We start from the raw sequence: 27,047 nt of genomic DNA on the forward strand, positions 1-27,047 counted from the left end.
AAATTATGTTTTTGGTGATTAGTACTTCCAAATATGCTTAATGTGACCCTGGCCTTGTTCACATGCATACCAAAATCTGAAAATAATCTAATTTCTGGACCTTTAAAATAACTTAAATGACATTGAAACTGCAAAATCTGATGAGTAATCAGAGGGCTCATGATCGTGGAACCACAGCCAATTATAGAGGGTAAAGCATTTGTCAATAAACTAAAGAGTAACTGGTTCAATTCCCACCCAAGCACATGCTGTTGTTGTGTGTCCCTGGGTAAGACACTTAACCCCCATTGCTCACTCCGGTCACAGTAATTTGGCTCTCTAATCTACCTAATCACCATGCAACTGGTTTGTTTTGGCAACCGCTGACAAAAACGTTGAATGAAAAATCTTCAAATTCTTCTTGAGTATGTTAAGTTAAAATAGCAGATCATTTTCTTCAATATAAAACCACTTTTTCCACTTCTGAAAGCCCCATATGTTAACCTGTATTTTTGTGTCATGTTTGCATAACGGGAGTGGGGCCAAAGGGAAATAATTCGTTAAAACATCTCATTTATCTCCTCAATACAGAAACAAAGCCTATGTAATAGATGGTGGCTGCATGCTATGGAAAAAGAGGTTGTAAAAGTGGTTTCGCATGCCTTCTAGTTTTCCAGTGGACTTTTTAGATGGGAACTCTCCTGGGCATACACTGTTTCACACATATTAAAAATCTCCTCTGGACGCCGGGCTAAGAGCATGTTGGGGTAATATTTTGTAAAATCAGAAGTCAGAGGTGCGTGGAAAAGTCGGTAGGTGGTGTAACGCATAGGCTCGCTGCGTGTAATTAGATTGAAGGTTTGCTTTGTCTGCGCTGTTAGAAGGATCTGGTTTGGGCTCGGGTATCTGGCAGACTGTGAACATAAGGATAATCTATTATTTAGCTGTTTCTTGAGTAATATAAATCTCCAGAGAATGGACAAAGCATCGGTACGTTGGCGCTGATTCCTACACGCTTTCTTCTTGATGACTTTAACAGACAAAGGGAGGGTTCGAGAAATGTTTTGAGACGGTAATACGAAGTGTTGTGTAGCGGAGGAGTAGAGGAATGAGCAAAGAAGCTGATTGGAACATTTGTTTAGTAACTTTTCATCTTTTTTACCTAGGCATGTAATGATAATGAGCTTTTTCAGTCGCATAATTGATGCTGATACAAGTGGTTTTGAGTAGCTGCCATCAACTGCTGCAAACTCTGAAACTGATCTTAAAAGCTCCCAATGTAACTTTTCTACTTGAGTTTCCTCCACCGGCTTTTCTCATGGAGATGTTACAGTTTTGCCTAGACTGACCCCCATAGTTTGACTTTAAACCTATCTATGTACATTTAAACAAGCAAGTGATGCCACCAGGTCTAGCCAGATCTGTGGAGAGGTGACCATATTCATAATAAGAATGTTTTGTGGGGATTTATTTTTTATTTCATTTTTTAAAGGGACATTGCAGACTAAACAACTTCAAAATTGTATCTGATTTCAGCTAAACTGCAATCAGTAAATCGATAATACCTTTTCCAGATGTGAAGAAAACACTACTTCCAGGTAAAGCAACAACATCTCCATGGAGACAAGCTGGTGGAAAAAGTTACATGTTGACCCTTAATATACAAATTCTACATTATCATACTTTTGGCACATTTTGATCAGAAATAATGTCATAATACAAACTAAAGTGCCTCATGAGATCTTCGTTGTCAACAGTGATTGGTAAAATGTTTAAATAGATGAACTGTTTGGCCTGACTCTTAACAAATACCCAACACAATGGGCCTCATTCATGAGCCTTTTCTTTAAAAATTTTTTTAACTTTTACTTTAGGAAGATGCTGAGAGAACTCTACCTCAGATTCAGTATTGAGTCCAGAACACTGACCAGGCGCAGGGCTGTGACAGTGGCCCATAGGGAGAGGACTGCAGTCTGTATTAAGTCTGTTAGACCCAATAGGCCACATGCTCCATAAAACTATGTAATCAGATTATGTTTATAGGAAATAATTTATGAAAATATGTAACTTATAATCATGGAGGAATTTGAATTTTTAGTTGAAGAGTGATAATATTCTTAAACAATGACATTTTTGTGTGACTTGAGTGCTCCTGACTGTTCGTAGGATTTGTTCATCCAGAAGAACATTTTCAGGAAAGAAAAAGTTTCATGAATGCCAAAAATGTTGTAAGAAGGCCTTAAGTACAAATTTGTTCATAAGAATGTTTAATGAATGAGGCCCAATATTTTCTTTTCCAAGTGTTTTTTGCATTTGTTTGTCTATTTTTGCATTTGAGCACAAAGACTCTATGTGTATCATGTGAAATATGTGATATAACTGAACATAGTAACAGTAGTTGTTGTGGTAGTATTTACCAGGATACTGATTCTTGTCCAGATCCTGTCCTCCTCGTAAAGTGAACCCGAACCCAGGTAGGCCTCCACTGTGGATTCTGGACTTCAGCTCTTGGCTCATAGTCAGACCTTGAGATGCAGCGTCTTTATTCCCGTTGAAGATAAAAACTCGTCCTCCTCGGTCGTCTCCGCCAAAGGGACATCCCACCGCCACGTCTGGAGGAAGAGAGAGAGAGCGAGATGGTTTGGACATCAGACGGTTAAGGTCCCGTAGAGGCAGAAGCAGGAAGCAACAGGCAGCAGCAGTCACACAAGATGGGAAAGAACTTGACCTTTATGTACAACGACTCTGGGGAGGAACATTTTGGTCCGTCATCTGTTTCATTTGTTTTGTAAATCATCTTTGTCACTGCCAGTATGACATATGTGTTCATTACTGTTTAACTTCAAAATATTGTACGTTACCAATGGACACCACAGAGAAGTTTCTAATTTTAAAACATGATTAAAAGCTTTCCAACTAAAACCGGTTTTGAAATAGTTTTGTCGGTCTTGAGCTTCCTGGACAATGGTTTCATAAAGCTTTTTTGTGACTCATGTATGCATATAAGGCTATACCTTATGTTAATAATAATATCCACTGATAATATAACTTTTGGTTAACCAAGTCTCCATCTAAACACATGCATGCTTTGAATGACAGGTAGAAAAACAACACAAACCAATGAAAAGCCAAAACAATGTTAACAAATAGTTTTGGACTTGGAGATTTAACCTACAACCCACTATGACTAACCTCTATTCTACTCACTATTTCTGATGCAAAATGATTGTGATAATGGGGCTAGTTGTCCAAATCAGCTCTCAACAGTCGACTCTGGAAAAACTGCTTTGGTTAATGTCCACATAAACAGTACCCACACGCACAATGAGTCACGGACAACACGACTACAGTGAAATACATCACCTGCCACTATATGAAGCAACGCACTCCCATCATACAATGAGCGTATTTATTTAGCTGTTTACGATCTCATATCCGAGCGCCACACTGTGCTATATCACGTTTTTGTGCTTCAGGACTGCATCTCTACAAACACCTCTAGACATCCTGTTTGTCCCGGGACCCCGTCTCTCTGGGTCCAAACAACTGGTTCCACATGAAGCAGATTGAGGGGTAGAGAGAGGATAACTGCAACCATGTGTCTCTACAAGTGTATACAAGAGCCGATGAGCTAGACCGACTTATGTGTGGGGATGTAGAGGTAAAAAAACATCTTCAAATAATGTGAAAGTCACGGCTAACAACTACCTACGTAATACAAGTGCATGGGATCACCCACTGTGACTAACCAGGAACAGTAACTCCACAATTCTGGATTTTTTTTGCAACTTTTCTAACCAGTACTGCAATTGAGATTAGATTTGCAATTAACATGAGCATTTAGATCACAATGCATTTAGTAAACAGATAAATATGCACATATCTTCATTTAGAGGCATCCAGGAGCATTAACCAATACAAGTATCCTGTGCATTTCATAACATATTTGTAGAGGTCTAAACACAAGAGCGAGCTGGTTTGATACATTTATTAATTACAGCTATTCAAATTAGGGCTGGACAAAAACAATTTATTTATTTGAGTTTGATGCTCTAAATGTAATTTTGTTTTGTTTTTTTCTATGACAATGGCAATAAAAGCTTGAATCTTGAATTTTCATAGATCACAATTAGATCTTATAATCTATTCCATTAAAAACTAATAGCTTTTAATATTAATTTAATGAACAAAGACAAGACAAACTTTTTAACACAAAAAGTGTCCAGATGTCTCCTACAAAGTCTAAACTCTGCTCTAAATCATACAGTGCGCTTACAGTGATTGGATTGGCTGTAAGCCTGTTGATAAAAAACAATAAGCAAATTGAAATTATGGAACAATATTTCTTGATTTGTTTATTATTTGATTAAGTGTACTGCTCTCATTTAAACTTCAAATTTTTTAGCAGTTAATCTTGCAGACGACTACTACTCCACTCACAAGACAAAAGGCAGAGGCTGATTAAAGTTTAAGCATAAAAGGAGCCATGTGCCGAATTAAATAAATCATCTTAAGTGACAGGAGGCTCAGCTGACAGTCAATACAAAGATGAAGCAGAGGAAATGGGCTTTTGCTTTGAGGATATTTTTGAGCTGGAGGTGATGACACAGACGAGAGCGGTTCAGTGTCATCACATAGAGTTGTGTCTGTCAGCGATGGTTCCTGGACTCAAAGAATGAGCAGATATTTAAAAAACTGCTGAAAAGTCAAAGTCCATTGCTGCAAAGGTGACCTCATGCGCTGTAGGAGAGGTGCATGCATTCATTTAAACACAATAGCTACAGCATGAAGAAAATCTGGCATACATCTGCACTAGGGCTGGGGAATATGGCAAAAATAGAATCACATTTTAATCCAATTTTAATTTTCCTTATTAAAAACCTATGGAAATGGCTTCTAATGTAAATACATGCATTTCCGAAAGTAACTTTATCAGTGCCTTTCAACATTATATTTATTCATCCAAAGTGTGAACTGTGCTCCAAAACACATATTTTAACTGAAAAACTGACTCACTAGAGGTGTTCAAAAATATCAAATGTCATTTAATGTGATGATACAGTATTAGTATCATGAGGTGCTGTATCAATCTATTACCAAGAGTATTTTTTGGTATATTTTACTAAGTTATTTTGTTACTATGATACAGTTTTTTTGCTTGTTAAGAGGAAGGAAACCCTTTGACATTTTCACTGTTTTGAGGATTAACATGGGCGTGTTTTATATCAACTTTGCACAAGAAGTGGTTTAACAAAGACTTTTAGTATCACAGTCTTTTTTAGCCTTTATTTTCATAGAACTGAATCGAACTGATACAATACACTGTATCAAATCAAAAGTGCACTGTATGTATTGTATCGGCAACTTCTTGATGATACCCAGCCCTAGGACTGACCATAAAAAATAACAATCATATAATTTGCATTTGAATTAATTGAATCTAGATTTGATTAAAATGCCCCTCATGATTCGATTCAAAACTCAGTACATGGCCCACGATACGATAATATCACAATCTGGCAATACATGTGACAATTGATATATTGCAACTGACATTCTGTAATTTATCACTATTTTTAAGAACCAAATACATTTTAACAACAGTTTTAATTTGTTAAACCACTTCTTGTGCAACGTCAATGGGGAATAAATTGTTTGTAACCATTAAAACAATGATATATCAAGTTTATTGCATAAACAAGTTTGCTTTCTCTGAGCAAACATTAAAAGTGTAGCGCTGTCACAAATTAATTTATAAAAAAATATAAACCAATATATCGATACAGCAGTCACCGATAACGATACTGTATCACCAAATTTAATATCACGATGTATCAATATTTTATCATACCTCTACTTTGAATGCTAGAAACTTGCTGTTGTAAGTATTCTGAAATAACTAATCTGGTTTAGTAGATTTTGTTAATTATTACTCAGGATGTTTTCATGGTTAATTTGGTAGTCATGATCAGAAAAGTTGAGGAACTCCTGTCTTAGATCACAACCTTAGCCAAAAACCTTTGTAGACTTACTGTTTATTTGTGGTTTGGGTATAAACTCTTTAAAGAACAGCAAATCCTAAGAGACATGCTACTTCTCTGACAGCTTCACACTGAGATGATTGATGCTTTTGTCCTTAAAGAGCCTAACTATTGATCCAATGGTTATTGATTATACGATTAAATCCTTTAACGAGGTGAGACACAACACATGACAACACCCAGTCCATTAAAAAATAATAAATCGATTGGTCAAAAGATCACCAGATGTGCACTGACCTAAAGAAGTCATTTATTTTTAACTCCGCGGAGCATTTGTCTGGCAGGATGCAGTTTGTCGACATATGTGCGTGTCCATTCTTCCAATCAATTGAGAAAAATACAAACAGAGAAATGAAGTCAGGCTGCAGGCTCCCAGATGATTTTATCTTGGCCCACATCTGGTTAGTTAAAAATAACTCACAGCACAGAGCACATGTGGCCTTAAACCCGGTGATCACAGGAGGAAGAGGAGTTCACACAGACAGCGCTTTCATCGCCGCACTTCCTGATTGGCTGAAAAGGGTTAGCGTTTTTCAGCGCAGGAGCATCTGATAGGATTTCCTCAACCCAAGACAAAACAGACGCCGGCATCGCAGGAAACATGCCCAAAGATTAGTCTCTCGTCAGTTCAAAACACTATCCATGTGGCCACAGTCATTTACATGGAGCTCTTTCTCATCTGTAATCATTTTAACTAATTTCCCAATGGATGATAATTAAGGATTTCTTTGTTTACATGTCTAAAAGTGTCTGCCTTCAGCTTGTCACTGAGTCATTACTGTTAGTAGGATCATCTCTCCACAGATCAGACCTGTAACTTGGCCTAAAGGCATGGAGAAAGATACGTTTAATTCCATGCGTTTATGGAACATTCCAGCCAAACAAAAGCTTTTCTTTCGAGACAAGCTGATGATGCACCAGAAAAGTTACATATACTTTATTGTTAACTTAGATGTTGTGCATAATAGTGAAGATTTCTGTTTGCAACTGATTAATAATTGTGCCTGTCCTGAAATGTACTGTTTTGAAATGTTTTTAAGTGTTGATGTATTGTCTTAAAAAGGGAAAAGGGGACAGATAATATAAGATGACTCTTCTTTCTGCTCCTTTTCATTCATTTCTTGTATGCTTGATGTTGTGACACTGTCTTTTTATACTTTATGAATGAAATAAATAAACAAAATAAATAAAAAATAAATAAAAACTAAGCCAGTCACAAATCTGAGTGAAACAGGGATAAAAAGTAGGGAGAGACATTCAGCCAGGAATCAATCTCACAATGCCAAAGTCGGCGCAAAGAAGCCCAATTAGTCTCTTTTTAATTGTGATTTAAAAGGGGCTCCAAGTAATTACAGAAAAAAATAACATTTGCTAATATTAACTTATTGACAATACATAAATGTTCAAAATAATGACGACATTTGGGTAACTTACCATTGTATCCATCCTGGTTCACGTCTGCCATGGGAGCTATAGCCGTGCCAAAGCGCCCAAACGTGTATGTCCCCGTGAGGGCGACAGGGTTGGTGAACGTGAGAGGGCCCAGTTGCAGATACAGGTAGACTCGGCCAACCTCTCTGGGTTTACTCTCCATCTCTCGCTCCATGTACAGAGGTGCTCCCACTAACACATCATCCATCCTGAGAAGAAACAAAGACAAAGCTCAGAGCACAAGACCAGTCCTTAGCGGAGGGAGAACAGACAAAGATGGTACTTCATGGTAAGTTTATATGATGACTGTCTGAACAGAAGACGCAAAAGTGGGGTCACGTCTTCACTTTTTATTCCGTGTTTAGTTGGGTATGTATGCCAGGCGGCTAGGTGGTGATGTATGTGACGTAAACTTGTACGTGATGTGAGCAGATCTGACCAGAGTTTTGTGTCTTGAGCAGTGTAGATGGAAAAGCTACGGCAGAGCGTATTCAACTTTTGTCGTTTTTACCCACAAGCGTTCTCGTGTAAACAAGCCCAACGTATGAGAACTGTTACTTTAAGATAATGTTACTCAAGTAGAAGTACAACATATTGGTATAACAAATTACTCAAGAAAGTATTTGGGGAATCTATTCAAGTAAGAGAAATTGCAATAGCAAGACACTATAATAGATTATAGAGGAGCAATTCAAGAAAAAGTTGGTGCTTTTTAAAAATGAAATAGCCTTGATTAGAGAAAGGCTTTTTAACTTTGTTGTCTGCTTTTTTCCGCATCATGTTTTAACATTTAACAAAAAGCACTTTCAAGCATAACAGACATAAATACATTTCCCATTTTTATTGAACAAGTGTATTTACATAGAGATGTGTGAGACTTACCCATCTGCATTGAGATCAGTGACAGCCACAGAATAACCAAAATAAGATGCCATCTGAAAACAGAAAGAAAGTAAAACGTTTACACATAAACTTCTTGAAGTGAAATAGCACCACCAGTAACTGTGTCCCTTGAAAAAAAATTTTTTTCATCTTCAGAAAACATTTTGTGTTATTTCTTTTAGATATATTCTACCATACAGGTATTTTTCAGTGAAACTAAAGTTGTATCGATTAGACTGAAAATACAACTAAGAGTAACTTTACATGTGTTATCAAGTACACCATAAAATGTATTGTTCAGAAGTACGACTCTAAATATTTCCAAAATCATCACAATCATAGGCAATTGAGTAAAGCTCTAGTTGATGTTGAAAAAATTATGTTTATAAAAATTCATGCCAATTTTTCTCACGCCAGAATATAAAGTCATTTATAGAGGTCGTGGCTGCAGCCTTGGCCTGCTACCAGTCCTTCAGTCTAAATACGCTTAATTACGTACCTGTTCCCCAGAGAAGTTCATGAGGAAGGTCATGTTGGAAGAGTTAATCATGGCCACCTACAACAAGCAGATACAGACTTCTGATCATTCACAGCACAAAGCAAATTCAATTAATTTGAAAGGCTGTGTACTTCAAAAAATCTGACAAACAGGCGCTCAAAGAATGCTCAAAAAATAAACCAAACCGCACATGAAATTTTATCCAACTGAATCTTTTTCAATAGCCTCCCCCATCGGCATACACTCTGGGTCTTTTAACGTTTTCCCGTCATCCCCCCATCCTAACCCGGGTCTGGGGGGGGAGATGGGGATATGGAGAGAGGGGGAGAGAGGGAGAGAGAGGGAGAGAGAGGGGGGAGGCTGAGAATTCCTTCATAAGACCTAAAATAACAACCACATGGAGACAGCCGCGGGCTACATGCTAACACACACACACATGTATGCTGACCTGTTCACAGATGTCTTGAAGAAGCACTAAATAGGGATAGACTTACAAACACAGATGCTTGAAGATGTGTAAACATGAATATTAAATCACTTGCTTAAATGTTAACTTTTCTGCACTTGGAGTTGTCAGATGGGTCACAGACGAAACCCGATCAGACTTGACAGGACAATCCAGCCTCGCTATTGTGACGTATGTGCTGCATGGTGGCAACTAAAGTGGAAGTAGCAGTCCGATTGAAAGCTAAGCAATCATGGATAAACACTGATTTGCATTTTTTTTCTGAAAAGTATAGGATTGCGATAAGATTTGCGTGTTAGAATCAAGATTTAGTGCACTGTGCACATTGAAAACATGTCCAGGGAGATTGGGAATAAAAAGAGTTATTAAAAATCAATTTCTAAACATGTGTTATTGTGGTATACATGCTTATGGTTTTGTTTCATTTAAGATTTGGTTTACTTAAAATTGTGTCCTGATTAAGTCCAGATTTAGATCTGGTGGTACTCGGAAAGGCAAATATTATCTTAGGTGGTACTTGTTGTGAAATGTTTGAGGACAACTGTTGAGTAACACTAATACAACAACACAAACTAATGCATTTCAGAAGTGAAGCAAGGTTTACTGTAAACTACACAGTCAGCAGGTCCATACATAATAAGACCTCATGGAGACAGGATGCCTTGTTGTTCTAGAGGAGATGGCACCATTTATCAATATATGTTTATTCATCAATATAACTGCAGCTTTTGTGCTTTACCCATTGTAATCATTCAAATTACGGTACATCTTTGATCCAATTACAGTGAAACTTTCAGTCATAGTCCACATTATGAAATATATGTGTGACATTGCAGTCCCGGTGTTGAGAGAGTGGTAGGGGTCACTGTGTTTGGAGAGGGTTAGGGGAGGTCGGGGGGGTCAGTGGCCTCCACATGCGGCGGAAGCTGTGTGTCAGTTAAGTGGATTGACACAGGCCGCCCTGGGGACATGTTCCCAAGAAGAGAACAGCACAGATAAACCAGAGCACACACAGGAGCTCAGACTGTAGCCACCTCCAGGTATAAGGCTTTGCAACGTATTTGGACAAGTGTTTGGGGTCAGTGCATGTTTCTTTAGGATAGTGCACTAACATCCTTTAGTACTTAGGTACTACTTAGAATTTACAGGGTCACAAACTTTTTCACTTGAACTTTTTGGCAGTACCCAGTTATATTTAACAATGATGACAACACAAATTCTTAATGCTTCACAGTGTGCATATACAAGCTTCATGTATGGAAAACTCATTTTACAGTGTAATTCCCTGGAATTAATTCAAACAAACTGCAACTTTAATCTCTTTAGATTGCTGTAATTGTATTTTTAGACAACTAATTCAACTAATGCATTCCATTTAAATTTGAGCAACTGTGAAATGTTTCATGCATTTTATATTTTATTGCATCTTGGACTCTCTTATAAATGAGATTCAAATCTCAATGACACTTCTAAAGTAGAATAAATTGGATGCTACCAAAAGTCTGTGTTACAAACAGATGATCACAAAGCTTATCTGTGTACAATGTTCACCAAATTATTTTTGCATGACATATATGATTTGATAAAGTAGTAAATGTATTGCTGTAACAATCAGACTTGGGTGACAGCATGCAGCCTTACATAATTACAATTTATAATATAGGTATTGGTCTACCACTTGCGATATTGTTACTTTGTTTGTTTAAAATGCACTCACATATCCAAAATTCTGTGCTCCTCTCGGGACTCCAGCAATCAGCTCTAAAAACACAAAAAAGAGCAAGTTCACACTGTATGTATACATGGGAACATTTGAGATAAAACATGTCAACACTGCACTGACACAAACTGAATCCCAGTGCAGAGCCTGAGCCCACCCTGTCAGCCTGGAGCAGTGCTAGTGACAACGCACAGAGTGATCAACTTGGCATGGGACTGATTGATGAGTGCAGCGCTGAGAACATTTAGGACGACGATCTAAGGGTCCCACCCAGAGAGAAGAAGACATGGTAGCCCCTCTATTCTCACTGCACATAGTCTAACCAATGCACTCGCCACAAATAATGCCTTATAGCTCGAACTTTAATCACAGTTACAGCCAGTCCTTTGAGCTTTGAGGAACAAGACCACAACAAGCTCTGCACCACAACACAACTCATCAAGTGGCATGTGTAAGCTCTTAAGTCCTTGTTTAAGACTATCTGACATTGGGGGCAAGGGCCTTTGTTGGGTTTGTCTGAGGGTATGTCTAGGTTAACTCGTTAAGATGCAATTAAAGAGGAATTAGCAAGGAAAAGCTGTCAGGGTTACGGTAACAGTAAGAGGTAGGGTGTTTGTATAATCCCTCAGTCATCCAGGCGTGTTTATGCCATAATAACAAAGGTTTCAAAAAGTAGTTCCCAAAACCTCTAAGTGGAACTTAACTTGACTAGATCTCAGTTCAAATCCCTTCCCCCTTTGCAGTATAAAGTCAGCTCCCAGTGTTTTCAGAGGTTCTTGGATGGGAGTTAAAAACATCTTCAAAAGGGCTAATCAATTTATCTGTTGATTCGTTCACCATTTGACTAGCCATTTCACCCATTTTGGCACAGTGGAAGAAACTCTATTGCGTATACTACTAATAATAAAGCCTTAATGTGCCATTCTTGTGGTTAGCTACCTGTAGCCACAGCTGCCATGGGGCAAATTGACAGATGTGAGGCTACCAATCTGTAGCCTGATTCATCAGTCAGTTTCACTTTGTAGAAACCGTCTGACCTCGCAGCATTAGAATTCGTTCGCTCGACGGTAGGTGGGTACTTTTTTAAATTTAACCAATCACTGCTATGTGGTTGTGAAGTATGTAATGTACCGCTAACAGGGCTAACTGGTATATTAAGCTTTTCCCAAATCCAGTAGGAAGTAGGGCAATAACACTTTTCCCCTTGACAAAATTCACCAAACATTCTCTTTGTTCCGACTTTAAATCCTCGATCTCGGGAATTGTTGCAAACACAAAATGTCTGGCTCTTCTCTGATTGGCCAGTGCCTGAACTCGCACTTCCGGAGTTTTTGCAAACCGTCTAGTGCATTCCGATTCCTGACCTAGTCTCTGGAGAGAAATTCATTTGAGCAGAGGCACTAGGTGGTGCCAGCCTGGCTAACCAATCCGCGCCCATCCGACCAACACTCACAAACACACACCTACCCCACTTTCGTACTGGGCAATGTGGGTGAAGTGTCTTGCCTAGGGACACAACGACAGAACTTGATCCAAATGGGAATCAATCCTCTGACTTTTAATTTGAAGGACCACTGCCACTGCCACCCCAACTTAATACTTAGAAATATTTTTCCTCCAAAACATAAATTTACTCAGCATTGCATGTTTGACTTTGTGTATTGTCCACATATTCCAATATTACAGTAATTAACTATAATTTAAGTCACTTAGTTATGATTATTCCATTAATTAACTGAACAAAAAACATTGTAAGTAAGACATGGACTTGAGTCAAATTAAATAAAAAGAAAATGTTAAACAGTAAAATGAGCAATGACTTGAGCTTGAGGAGGAAGCAATAAAGCTGGTTAAAAGTGAGGGCAGCATGACTGTGGTGGGAACACATTTTGTTTTGGTATTCTGTATTTTAAATAAAAGAACAGTGTTTTGTTAAAAGTGCTTATGTGTTTCATTTGTGGTCCTGAAAACTGATGGCTTGTCACACATGCTTTTCATTGGACTTCAGAGCTCAGCCCGAAAGCACTCGAAGATTGGAAACAAAGCACACCAGACTAAAATGGCAAGTCACCAGCGTGCATAAAATATAACCAATGTAAATGCAATAATCTGTATTTTATTTGTTTTATTTTGGCCTATTTGGATCTTACTGAGTTTCTCCAGACAAAAGGGAACTCAGTACCACTCTTGTCCACCTGCATGTGATGTTTTTCAGTTCAGATTTGTTTAAACCACCTAATATTTCATGTCTACAGACTTGACTATACCTAGAGAAGCCAAAGGAGTCTGCCACTAATCATTATCATTGAAAACACAGGACAGGAACTTCCTTTATCAGTCGCTCCTGACGTGCTGTCCCTTTAAGGTCATGACCTCACCCCACAAAGATGGTTTTCATTATAACGTTTAGGCCTATGTCTGAACCCGGCACCCCAGATGTGCACCCTCTGTCCTCACCCGGCCCGTTCAAAGACTGGGAAACGGTGGTTATGTCTTCTCACCTTGTATCGAGTCCCCGGTGAACTCTCCCACTGCCACGGAGTAACCTGAAGGTGAAAGAAGAATATTATGCAAAGCTCTGGGTCAACTGTAATAATGATGCATAAACATAGCGTGCAAAAACTTCGGTTAATCACGATTAGAAACAGTTGTATTTCCATTTCCAAATTCACAAACAAGAGATTGGCTACGGCAATATGGTACAACAAAAAACAATGAATAATAAATAAAGGCCTAAAATAAAAATAGACTGAAGTTGACTGAACATATAAAGTGTAGAAAATAGGTGATCATAAAGCATGTTTAAGACTACATACATATATTTTATTGTGTTTAAGATGACATCATGGCATATTATAGGCCTGTAGTGTTAAATGGGAATCAGAGAAAGCCATTATTGTTGATGTAAATATTTTTATGGTTTGGGATCAATACAATGGGATAATAGGTCTTGTCTTTAATATAAATGTGTAGTTTCTGTAGTTTAAGATGCAAAGAATATGATGGCATTCTTGAATCTGAAACAACCAATTTTAATTAATTAATAGATTCTTCGTAGGGATGTAACAATATCCAAATCTCTCAGTACGATATTATCACGATATGCATCTCATGGTACGATATTTATTGCGATATTTTAAAGAAGCTAATATAATTAGCTATAATAATAAAAGGACACTTTTTTTGCTTTCAAAATACCTTGACAAGATTTTGGTGTGAATTATTTGTGTTACAATCCTAAAAATTCAAGTAAAAAACATATTTCTTCATGTTGTTTGCACTACAATGAATCATGGGATATGTAGTTCGCTACTATAAAACAAGGAAGTAAGCAAAGGAACTTGTAATTTGATATAATGTGACAGCCCACGATATTATTGTGAGACTTTTTTTTACAATATCAGGATATTTCGGTTATTGTTATCCCTGATTCGTTGCCATGATTTTTTGTAATATATGTTACTACTGGACCAAGAACAAAAACTATTTGGTCCATTTTGAGTTATCAACTCACTACAAGTATGAAACGTTTTTGTAAAATTGGTTTTGCATTGTGACATAGCACATAAGGGTTTTGTAATGGCAACAATTCACTTCAAGCTATGATTTTACATGAGTCTGGGGACTACAGTATGTTTGTATGGTGAGACTGGGCTATTATCTTGTTTTTTTATGCTTCTAGTAGTTTTACATTTTAATTTGGATTTATTTACTCAGACCTTCTCACACTGATGTGGACTCTTTGTTAGTATATTCCCTTTGCTAGACCTACCTGTCAAGATTTTGCACAGTTTTATATATAGAGAGATACTTTATTGACCCTGAGGGAAATACACATAGTCACTGGTCTATCATGTGAATGCAGATTACCCAGATAGCTGTCGTCATGGGTTTCCTCCACGGCCCGAGTGGTCTTCTCTCCGGCTACCCGCCTGAGCACTGCCTTCAGTGAGTAGCCGTTCAGTATCTCAGCTATCCCAGCTGTCATCACCTGACCTGCGCACCAGATACAGACCGAACAAACAAACATGAGCGAAACACATCTGGATATGAACAATGGCTGCTGCTCGGACACACTGTTTCCCAAGACACTTAGTATACAAAAAAAAAAGTGACTCTACAGGCCCCACACAGCGTATTCATGCATTATCTTTAACATACAGTAATGTGTAAAATGGTTAAAAGTAATTTCTAATTGCCAATGATCAGGGGATTTTTAATTAAGAAGCCTATAGCCAATCCTCTGACAGTAAAAGCATGTGGTTCAGATTTTGGAGAAAGCAATGTGACCTTTGTTTTTAAATGTTTTAAATGAAAGTTTATGTTCAGGAAATTAATCTAGAAAGTTGTTGTTCTGTGTTTAATGAGACAGAATAACCCTGAATCAAAGACTGTTCAATTGCTGAGGAAAAATACTGTGATAATTTTTTTGTCATGTCACCCAGTCCTCCTTACATGTGGGCCTGGATTAAATTATTATCTAGAATTACAGAATAACAATGTTCATGAATTGAACTGAATACTAATTGAACTGTCATTTTTACAACTGATGGGAGTAACTTTGTGTTCTCCCAGGACCCAAAAGGCTTCACATGAAAAAATGGTTTGTCAGAAATAGTTTTGGAAAATATTTCTTCTCTCTGTTGTATTTAAACATTTTCTTTTCTTTTATTTGGAACCACAGTTGTACCTTTTATCAGTACTGAACTCTATAGTAAAAGTCGTCGACTCTGGGCATCTCTTGACCGGTTCAAACATGCAAGTGCCCGACAGCGCGTCCAATTTCTCCCAGAGGAAAGCTAAAACACATCGTTACCAGAGGAATAACTGGAAAAATACTCCAAAGAAAATATCCGTGTCCTTTCCAGAGAGCTTTGTGAAATACAGCTGCGCCCTCACGCTGACACACAAACAACAGTAATCCTCTGCTGTTGAACAGGGGGTCAAACAAACAAATGATTTTATCAGCCAACTGCCTCAACCTTCGATAAATTCTCCTTTATGTGCGAACGCATGTGTAGACTGACAGGGAGGGAAACGCGCCCTCAAAAAGCCCCCCTCAACTCTGCCCCAAACTCTGCTCTTGTCTCCAACTCGAGTCGTGACTTATCTCTGCAATAATAGATCACCATACGAAGCCTGTATCTGATAAATGAGACCCACTGTCCCAGAGTGTGGCTGCAGATGCATCATTCAAAGCTGTGTCTAATTTGAATGTATTTTTCACTGTGCGATAACAAGTTATAGGGGATTTCTCAACAAGATTCCCACAGATAATTTTGTGTACTAGAGCTTGTAAAGTCCAGTCAAAGTGCCTTTAAAACATCCAGGGAAGTGTTTTAACGGGGGGCTTGGAGACCGAATGTGCATTAGACTGTCTGGGGCACTCTTCTAACCCTAAGCAAAAGAGCTGATATTGTGCAAAATGTAAATAAAAACAGGATGCAAGGACTGTATCCAATTAAGTGGTTAGGACAAGGGAAAGAAAATGCTTGAAAATAGTATCTATGCAACTATTGCAACATTTAAAGAAGACATACTGAGCTTTTGTCTGCTGTTTAGTTGTAATATATGAGACTTATGGTCCTGGATAATTATGTTGTGGCAAACTGAAATAGCTGTCAAACCTATGACTGATTATTTGTTGTAGTCCTATTGTGAATCATTTAACAACTTTTATCATATCTCTCAGTTAGGGCAGCACTAATACAGATTCATTACAGTTCTATTTGCAGCTTGATATCAATACAATTTTGAAGTTTTAAGCCCCACAATGGACCATATGTGTCCTTGATTTCCACCTATCAATCACATCCATCTGAAAACGGGCAGACCAGAGTCACATCTTCGTAAAGTATTGGAGAAGTGTGTATTCTGAATCCCAGGTAAACTCTTTTCACTAACCGGCCAATAACAGAGCCTTTTCATCAATCCGTGGGAGACTAGAATGAATAAGAAACTGGCAGCCCAGACAGACTCATATACTTTTAGCCCGTCTGGCTGGTGAAGTTAGATGGCAAAACTTCAGCAAAATGACATAAAAGCAACAGGATCTCTATTATTAGCTGAGGATGTACGTGTGCTCTTGATCTTCAGACCCTTAAGAAACATAGTCTGACAAACATGCATCATTGTGTACAAAGTAAAATAAGCTTTATCCTGGTCCTTTGTTTTTTGCTTTTTTATCTTCTACATCGGAACAATATGGGCATTGTGAGGGCTATAACAAACATCTCACAGAATTGAAATAGCAGGTTTAGCAACATCTGGATTATGACTTTTTGCACAGTGGAAGAAGCAGCATCACTTTAGCCATCTTTAAATGTAATCTTCTTTGGTTTGTTTTGAAGTTTGAGTCTACAATCTGCCAATAGGCCAGGCCGTAATTAGACAAATAAGGCATGAAGGCAGGTATGATTAAATAGGTTTGAATGATTTTGGAAAATAACATTGTGATGTTTTGGTAAATGATTACATTTCCAGTTCAGTTGAAACATTTGAGACAAGACAGAAATACAAACTGCTAAACAAATACAAGAATCACAAATTTATGAATTTTGTATGGATTCAATTAGCGCACAATCCAACGTTTTCTGTTCCAATATCGGTGTCGATACTTTGGCTTTAAGTATCTGCCATTAACTGCTATCAACCGATACTACGGCAGAGACTGAGATATAATTTCTTTTAAACACAAACAGTAGGGATGTAATAATAACCAAAATATCATGATATCGTATTATTAAAAGTCTCACAATAATATTGTGGGCTGTCACAACATATCAATTCACAAGTTCCTTTGCTTAAATACATTGCTTTATAGTAGCAATACTTAATAAACATCAGGAACTACATATCCCATGATTCATTTCAGCGCAGACAACATGAAGATATATGTTTTTTTACTGGAATCCTCGGGATTATGACAGAAATAAATCACACCATAATCTTGTCAGGGTATTTTAAAAGCCAAAAAGTATCCCATCTACAATTATATTAAACTCTCCAAAATATCACAATAAATATCATACCATGAGATTTGGATATCATTACATCCCTGTAACCATTACATAACTGTATATGGTCAAAAAAATGATCCACATGTCTTTTGTAATGTAATTTATCACTTAAAGCATTTGCAGAACAGTTTTGTAAAATACAATTTTAATACAATATGAGTTTAGGGCCAACAGTGGTCACTGGTTAATCATCTTATTACACCAGTTTAGAGACCAAAATGGAATATACTGACTGAACCGATATCTGAAAATATCTGACGAAGGCTTTTTTGCCGAAACGTTATTTAAAAATAAAAACGCCTTTGGACATCAGCCATCTGAAGTGCGCTATGCATTTTTTTCACTTTTCACTGGTCCTTGAATTTGCACCTCTAAAAGAACATTGGTGTGCGTTTTCTGTATCTTTTGGTTCTGATATCCAATATCAAGTTAAAAGTTCCCACTGAAATGAGATATGAGACCTTATACTACCTAAATGAATTACACCTTTGGAATTTCCTAATAATATGCCTTGATTGTGATAAATATTCCAGAGTTAGTATTAGAAGTGATAACTCAAACTTGTTTCTACACTAAACCTAAACTTAGCCATTTTCTTAACCCAGTCACAGCAGAGCGTCCCTCCAGAGGATACTATCTAGCACTAACTTGAAGCCTTAGTAGCAATCACACAACCTTACATTTCTGCTGTCCTCTCTAATGAACTGGCAAAGATTAACATAAATTGCAAACATGGCACAAATATCTTCAATGAAAGCTGTTTCCAAGCTAACCCAGCTGTTGTAGAGATTGTGGTTTTAAATCACACTAGTCTACCTTTACACCGAATCGGGGGAGTTAAAATCCTTGTCTTGACCAGCTGAATCCTCGCTATGCCTACATTTATTAAGTCACTTAAATGTCCAGTGCACAGAGCAAACCAGCCAAACTGAGTGCAGTTTTTATCAAGCAGCACATCCATCTTATTGTCTTTATCTCAAACGTACCTCTTCAACTTTTGATCCCTGACTTGGCTAACCTGCTTTGAAATCTCAATCATTTCAAGCTGTCTGCATTGTCCTGTGTGTTTTCTTTACCTATTTATATGTGACCTTTTTTTTTTAGCAACTTTCCTAACATTTGAGAACTTTTTCTTTCTCTTTCCAAGCCGCTCTGTGCTCTGTCGTACAGGGGCAGAGGGGCAGTTCCTCTCCACTCCATTACCCCCTGATCAGTTCATTACCGAGCCCAAACACTGGCTTCCTGCTTCACTGTTACACAGAGCAAAAAGTATGAAGTCAAGACCAAAGTTGGGGGCCTCTTAAACTTAACTTCTCCTACCATGTTATCATGCTGTTAAATGTATCTTGTATTTGAACATTTTCCAATGAAATCACTGTGACATGCATAAAAGATATGGATTTAATATAGCATCATTACCTTGCCAGTAAAAGCTCCCAGGTCCTCCCACTACCAGAGTTCCTTCCTGAAATAAATAACAAGGTAAAGTTATTGATGTACATTTGATGCTTAAAGGTCCTATATCATACTAAATGTACGTTTTTGCAATCTCATAATGTGTTTCCTATTCATAATCAAAACCATACAGAGTTGTAAATTCATCCATGCTTCACAAATCCTGCATTTAGGAGATCTCCCTCTCCCGAACTCAAAACCCTTTGATCCGCTGTGTGAATCATCAGGTGGAAATCACATCGTATTTAAGTAATCCTATTTTGTAATGTAATTGAGACTTGAGTGCTTCACCTATTCCCTCTCCTCGCCCTTTTCCCTGTACTTAAGTTACAATTATTCAAAAAATTTTGGACTTTCAGAACATACATGGACAAAAATGTTTTAAAAAATAAACATGTGCAAATATAAAATCTGCGGCTGGCTTCAGTGAAGTACCGCTAGGAGGTCAATGGACATCTTTAGATTAGGTATTTTAAGATCAATATTGAGGTTTTCAGTGAATTGCAATTAAAAATAACGATTTGCATACGTGTTTATCACTAAATATAAGAAACACAAAACAACAACACATAATTGAAACTAAAACAAATGGCATACACATACATAGAAGTGAAGTAAATGTACAAAGATAGACAACATATAATTTTGACAATGGATATTTGTAATTTAATGCATTGATCTTGTTCAAAGTGGTGTTCATGTTTATGTATAAGTGTGTATACAGTTTAGCTTGTTACCATCCTGAGAAGAAGGAGCGTTTCCTGTACACAAGGGCAAAGTTGGATTTGGGGTTCAGAGGCCAAAGGTGAGAGCGAGCGTACAGTGAAAGAATGCGTTTCACGTGAATGTGTCTCTTCTCTATTGTGTTTTCAGTCGATGGGTCATGTCAGAAAAGGAGGGGTCTCAGGGGACAAACTCTGTCATCCTGAGGTGGTCCATAAATCTCAAAAGGGAGGATTGTGTGTGCACTTAAGAGAGGACATGTGTGCTGTGGTCTTGCAGGAAAATGGATTTGACAAAGTGTTTGTTTCATGTTTACCTTTGTGAAGTCCACGCTGAAGCCGGCCTGGCAAAAACCCTGTCCCTCTGGATCTGGGTCACCTGAAAAAAAAAAAAAACACACACACACACACACAAAATCTGAGTTTAAGTTGAGTAAGTGCAACTAAAGTCTCATGTATTAATATTATTATCTATATTTTACTTAAATAAAACCTCATCTCAATTATTTCTGCCTGGCTAGATTCAAAGATATACCACATGATTTTACAAAGATGTGTGGGTCAAATCTTCTCTCCCCAATTTCCAATGGCCGTGAAGCAAAGCACTAAACTCTTATTTATCTGAGGTAAAATAAGTTATAATCACGTCAATGCCTTATCTGCCACGTGGTATTAAAGGTTTTTAATGATTTTGTACTTTTTGAGTGTCTCAGCTTTTTCAACGTTGTATTTGAGACTGGTCCCTACATTGAAGAGCACCAAAAGGACAACTTTGCACAATCGCTGCACATCCAAGTAGCACTCCTGCCCCCTAAAGTTTTAAAATGAGTTATATTTGTTTGAGTGATAAGAGAATATTCAACAGAGGTTACAAAGTGGTGGCTTTGGCTGGACCTTCCCAAATATGGACGACAGTTTGATGCTCTTTAAGGTCTTTTCCAGATCCACCTGCTTTTGAACGTAAGGTAGAAGACTGGCCAGGCCGGGGATTATTAATAACTAGGTATGTTTTCTACACATATAAACCACATTATCTTTAACAGTGTATTTCCAGCAGCTGTTGTGATGGATTAGCTGTGATATAACCAGAAAAATGTCAGCCTCTGTTTGGGGCAAGTGTCAAGTGTGCAGGGATAAACAGTGCCAAAGCTGATGACTGATGCCACTGCTGCCTCCATAACTGTCCAATCACAGTCAAGAGTCATTCACCAATCAGGACTGAGATGTTAAATATTTGCAACATGTGATTTCCAGTCAAAGTACCATAAACGTGTAATGAAAAGCAGTTAAAAAGCAAGATTAAAACGTTCCTAATGAGCTCTGAAACTAAAAGTGTGTTTCATATTAACTTTAATATCCCAATTGTCTTTGACACCTAACAAAACAAGCTTTACACCAAATGTGCTTAGGTGTGTTTCTGTTTAAATGACTTCATCTGACTGTACAGCTCTTTGCAAACACTGGCTGGTCTCTGGTGTTGTCTGAGAGCCAGCCCGAGGTGAGGCTTAATGATGCGCGTGACTCGATATATGCATACATAAACACAGTTAGGAGCTACAGCGTGTATTCTCTGTAGGTTTAACCAAGATTTTCACAGCAAATGACCATACATGTGGTAAGTGCTGTGTTAAGATCTGTGGAAAGGTACATTGCCCTTGAGTAGACCTGTCACAATAATTTAAATATGGACTAATTGTAAAAAATATTTAAGATCCACATTTGTGAGGGATCATCTTTACTGTGTAGCTACTATTTCCACAGTTTATTACAAGTGCTCTATGAAACTTTTCCAGTGAAGGGTCAGTTATTTCTTTGCCTAGAATGTTCCTTAAACTCCCTGTGTGCCACCAACACCGCTAATTACAAGTCAGATCTGTGGAGAGGCAAGCCCAATCATGGAATACATGCTTTTGAGTATTTCTAGCATTAAAACAAAACACATATAAATCAAACAAACACAATACTCAGGGTTCCCACAGTCATGGAAATCCTGGGCAAGTCATGGAAATTGAAAATGTCATTTTCTGGGTCTGGAAAAGTCATGAAATTTTGTAAATTCAATGAAAATTTTGGAAAAGTCATGGAATTTTAATATCTCTGTCACGCAACTACAGCGTTCTGTTAAGTTCTCATTAGGCTATTATGATTATTTCCGAATGAATGCATGTTCTGTTTAAAAGAGACGACAATAAATGCACTGACAGTATTTTAAATGTTAAAAAAGTATAATACAAAACCATAAGGTGAGTGGAAAGTGTTAACATTTCATATTTAGCCCTAAAAGTATGATCAATTCTACATATGTAGGTGCCGTAAAGTCATAAAAAGTCATGAAAAAGTCATGGAAACGTTTTTAAATTTTGTCAGTGAAAAAGAGTGGGAACCCTATACTGTGGAACATACAAACAAAGCAGCAACATCTCCATGGAGACAAGTAGGTGGTGGGCCCATCACCAGAAAAGTCGCATAGTGTGTCTTTATCATGCTGTATGCAGTGTCATAAAATTGTGAAATTATGGGCATAATAATATTACTTAAAGGCCAAAGGTGTTATAATGTTGTTACCTCATCAAAAGCAAATCTGGAGTTGTTTTTTGCTTCATTCACACATGCTTCAGTAATCCTTTATTATTTGTCTGTCTACATCTCCAGAGATCAAAAAGCTTTGTTCCACCTTGTGATGTCATGAAGAAGCAGTTTTCAAGTTAACAGCTACCTTTTAGCTTTTGTTCAGTAGAGATTGTCGATTACAGGGCTGAAATCATCCAAATGATTCTAGTGAAGATGTGTGCGGAGTTTAAGAACACAGCGGAGTGTTTTCTGTTTAAGAGAAGATCTAAATATGCAGCGTTTGTGTTAAACGTGAATGAAAACAAAACATAACTCCAGATACGTTTGTGACGAGGAAACAGCGTTATAACATGGATCATAAAATAGCGTAATATGGGCCCTTTAATCCAACAACAACAGTTTTAACTTTATACTGTAGCTCACAGTGTTATTATGTCAGGCAGTCCATACCCCTGAGAACAATCCAGTTTACAACTCAATTACTCTTGTCTTGATTAGTCCGCACTGACATAAACACTTTTATAATGTCTGGAGTGAGTGTATTTGGGCAGTAGGGGATTTTTGGCTCAAAGTAGACCATAGTTTAAACTATAATTCCCTGTCTTTTGAAGTGCCGTTTATGATGTGCAAGTTGATAACACACATTTTCCCTTATCTCACTTTTGGAGGAATCCCTGTATCAGCGGCAGGGGTGAGAGGGGTCGAGGAAAGAGAGAGAGAAAGATAAAAATCAGAGAGAGAAAAAAAGGGGTCCTCTTTAGAGAACTGATGACAACATGAAGAGGACCATAGAGGGGAAGAGATAAAGTGTCAGACTGACAAATTATCCCACAGCTGCCATAGCAACGCATGACACCGGGCAGCGAAATACAACGTCAACGCCAACTAAAATAAAATACTCTAACAGTTTATGATATAAGCTTATAAAATCAATTCCCCTGTAAACAGTATGGAGGGAAGGTAAACTATTTAGTCGACTCTTTCAAACTCCAAACTAGTGCTTTTACATAAATATTTACTGAATGGTATGTGTAGAAATATAGTTGGAGACAGTTATAGAGGTTGTAACAGTACTGAAAATAATGCAGTTTTTAAATGCACCCTCAACTTTTTTCATTAATCACAGTTTAGAGTTTCTATAACAGACTCGTTGTTGATAAAGGTTGTAAATGTATGTCAAATATACAAGACTGTAAATGAAAACATCCTTTGCAAATGAGTTAATTTGGTAACAAGTGGACTATATTGGAGTCACAAGAACATAACAAGAAGAGACGGGATGTGCATGAGGCTGTAATTAAACAAGAAAGTATAAGAGATAATGAATAATGTAGATTACTTTCAGAAAATGTGTTAAGAATAATGATTTGTGTTCACAGTATTTTCTGATCGACATTATAATGTTGTACCTGGAATTGAGTTTTATTTAATTTCATTCCCACATGTTTAACAAATCCTGCATATTTAGTTTTTCTCTCTCTCCATCTGTTCTACCTTGTCATGTCAATACAGAAAGTGCTCCACTGAGTTTTTAAACTCCATACACCTTCACTTGAATCATTTGGATGATTTCAGCCATGGAATTGCTCATCTCTACTGAAAGGTACTGCAGCTGTTAACTCAAAACCTACCACTTCATTACATAACAAGGTGGAACGGAGCATTTTGAGCTTTAGAGATGTAGGGCCTGTTTACACGAGAATGCCTGCGGGTAAAAACAACAGAATATTTAATCACAAATGCCTTTCGTTTAGACAGTGATGGTGTTTTTGGGGCTTAAAAACGCAAAAGGCTGAAACCACCCTCCAGAGTGGAAGGGTTGAGTACACTCCGCCGTAGCATTTCTGTCTACACTGCCCAAGATGCAAAACTCTGACCACATCTGCTCACGTCGCATACATGTTTGCGTCACATACATACAGTACACAGAAACAAACATGTTGCATCATTTCCATGCATCAGACCTTCAAGCTGCTATGGCAGCTCTATTAAACTTACAGGAGGCATCGCAACAAATGTACAGAATATGCAGAGATACTATTAGTGAACAGAGAAGGATCTGCAGTCACCTCTATCAAATTCTGGATGCACCAGTTCATCGCAGGCGAGTCAGACGGCTATGAACGAGACCTAAGAGAACCAGTCGATGGTGGGACAACTTTGTGGAAGGAATAGCTGATGAAAATGCGTGGTGTGAAAACTTCCTTATGTCCAAAGATGCCCTTGTTGCTTTAAGTATAAACACACCCAATCGAATTCCACATACTTTCGCGTCACCGTATGCATGTAGATTTCCTCCCGAAAACGCTCGTCTAAATGAGAAATAAAAAGTGAAGACACAATGCCACTTTTGTGTCTTCTGTTCAGACAGTCGTCATATAAATGCAGTCATAGACAGCGTAATAATAAAGGATTACTCAAACATGTGTGAATGAAACAAAACACAATTGCAGGTATGTTTTTGAGGGGGTAACAGCATTTTAAGATGTCGTAAAGCTGTTATGACCTTTAAAGATGAAATATAGAATCAAAGAATGAACAAATCTATGAGTCATTACTGATTCTAAGTACATATGACTTTTATTATTACTATATACTTTGTTTGAATAGGATTTGGGGGCTTAGGTAGGTGTATTGCATAATTCAGGCTGAGAGATGGTATTTGCAGCTGAGGATAGAGAGGAAAGGGGGCAGAGAATTTGAGACGAGGCAGACGTAGACTGACTGGTTCTGCAGGGGGAGTATTCTGCGTAGGCGCTGAAGTTCTGCACTGCCACATAACAGGTCCCCACCGGGTCCTGCTCCCCGCCCAGCTTCACCGTGCGCCAGTGGTACAGAGGGGCACACGCCTAGACACAGAAAACACACAAAACACACAATGTATTTAGTATAAATCCGTGTATCATTCGTTCATTCGTTTTTCAATATAAAACCAAAAATAAGAAAACGAAAAAACAACTGTTTTCTTCGTTATTTGTCTCCAAAACCAAAATGAAAAAATGGATAACGATTCGTTTTTTCAGTTTTCGATTTTGTGTTTAAATGAAGAATGGAAAAAACGGATAACGGCCGTTTCCCGTTTACGTGACTTCCGTGACTGCGATGCCGGACTTTTGCACCGGGTACGGACTGAACTAGGACTGATCCAGGTCCGAGACCAGAGCGGGACTGAGACCGGGACCAGACCGGGACCAGGGCGGACTCCGAGCTTTGACTCCGGGCCTCCACGGGGTCCGAGCCTCAGCTTCGAGCTCCGGCCCTGCCGTGGGCTCTGAGCCTCCGGTCTGGTCCCGGTCTGGTCCTGGTCTTGTCTCGGTCTCGGTCTCAGGGCCGCTCTGGTCCCGGTCTGGTCCCAGTCTCACCGCATACGGACTGAATCAGGACGGATCCAGGTCCAAGACCAGACCGAGACCAGAGCAGGACTGAGACCGGGACAGAGCGGCTCTCTGGTCCTCCGCGCTCAAGAACCGCGGCTGGTTACCGAGGTGGTGCAAAGCCATCCGACTGACGCATTCAGACCAATGAAAATGAATCGAACTAAGAGCTTTTGGTTCAAATGGACCAGGTCCGGGACCAGACCGGGACCAGACCGGGACCAGAGCGCTACTGAGACTGGGCCGTTCGAAAACTGAAAAAACGAATAGTTATCCGTTTTTTCATTTTGGTTTTGGAGACAAATAACGAAGAAAACAGTTGTTTTTTCGTTTTCTTATTTTTGGTTTTATATTGAAAAACGAATGAACGAATGATACACGGATTAGTATATCACTGTAGCAGAGAGTTAAACAGCCAGGCAGTAACTGGTCGTATGTTTAAAAGGATAAGAATCAAAATAATGTTTTTTTTATAGTTTTAATCTATAAAAACATACAAAGCTATTCATGGATTTCAAACTATGGCTATCAAAATATTATCTTTTCAGTGGGGAAAGGACCTCCTCACAAATACCTTCAAAATAGGAAGGAATTATTTGCCTGAAATTAACAGAAAATTCTACAGCAGACTAAAATAAAAAAGTAAACTACATCCAATCTATGCAAGATTAATACATTAACATTTTTTTTTTTTTCAGTTTTGGCAGATAAATGGAGGGTATGACTCATCTGTTATAATGCTGGTCCACAAAACATTCAAAAATGATTTTCAGCTTGAAGTTCAGTTAACGATTAGCGATGATTAAAATACGATTATGATATTTTAAGAGTGAACTTGTCACAATTATTCAGATTAATCGATGCAACACTGGATTCAGTGCTGTAGCT

General features: G+C 38.1%; 1 protein-coding gene across 7 annotated transcripts in view; it reads right to left on the bottom strand.

Annotated features, from left to right (window-relative positions):
- itga8 (integrin, alpha 8) overlaps positions 1-27,047 on the bottom strand; it is a 77,157-nt gene that overhangs the window by 41,215 nt on the left and 8,895 nt on the right. For 6 of the 7 annotated variants that reach the window (XM_055163261.1, XM_055163264.1, XM_055163259.1 and 3 more), the window contains 11 exons: positions 25,511-25,634; positions 20,532-20,593; positions 19,457-19,502; positions 14,889-15,014; positions 13,520-13,564; positions 11,016-11,059; positions 8,833-8,889; positions 8,334-8,386; positions 7,455-7,660; positions 2,397-2,591; positions 1,545-1,607 (listed from right to left, as the gene is read on the bottom strand). In XM_055163261.1, the coding sequence (XP_055019236.1) occupies positions 1,545-1,607; positions 2,397-2,591; positions 7,455-7,660; positions 8,334-8,386; positions 8,833-8,889; positions 11,016-11,059; positions 13,520-13,564; positions 14,889-15,014; positions 19,457-19,502; positions 20,532-20,593; positions 25,511-25,634 (1,021 nt within the window). The remainder of the gene's footprint in view (positions 1-1,544; positions 1,608-2,396; positions 2,592-7,454; positions 7,661-8,333; positions 8,387-8,832; positions 8,890-11,015; positions 11,060-13,519; positions 13,565-14,888; positions 15,015-19,456; positions 19,503-20,531; positions 20,594-25,510; positions 25,635-27,047) is intronic. The other variant, XM_020937347.2, reaches the window with a different exon arrangement.

The sequence above is a fragment of the Boleophthalmus pectinirostris genome, unplaced genomic scaffold (assembly GCF_026225935.1).
Source record: "Boleophthalmus pectinirostris isolate CB_2022bp ecotype Guang Dong unplaced genomic scaffold, ASM2622593v1 HiC_scaffold_6, whole genome shotgun sequence".
Taxonomy (NCBI): domain Eukaryota; kingdom Metazoa; phylum Chordata; class Actinopteri; order Gobiiformes; family Gobiidae; genus Boleophthalmus; species Boleophthalmus pectinirostris.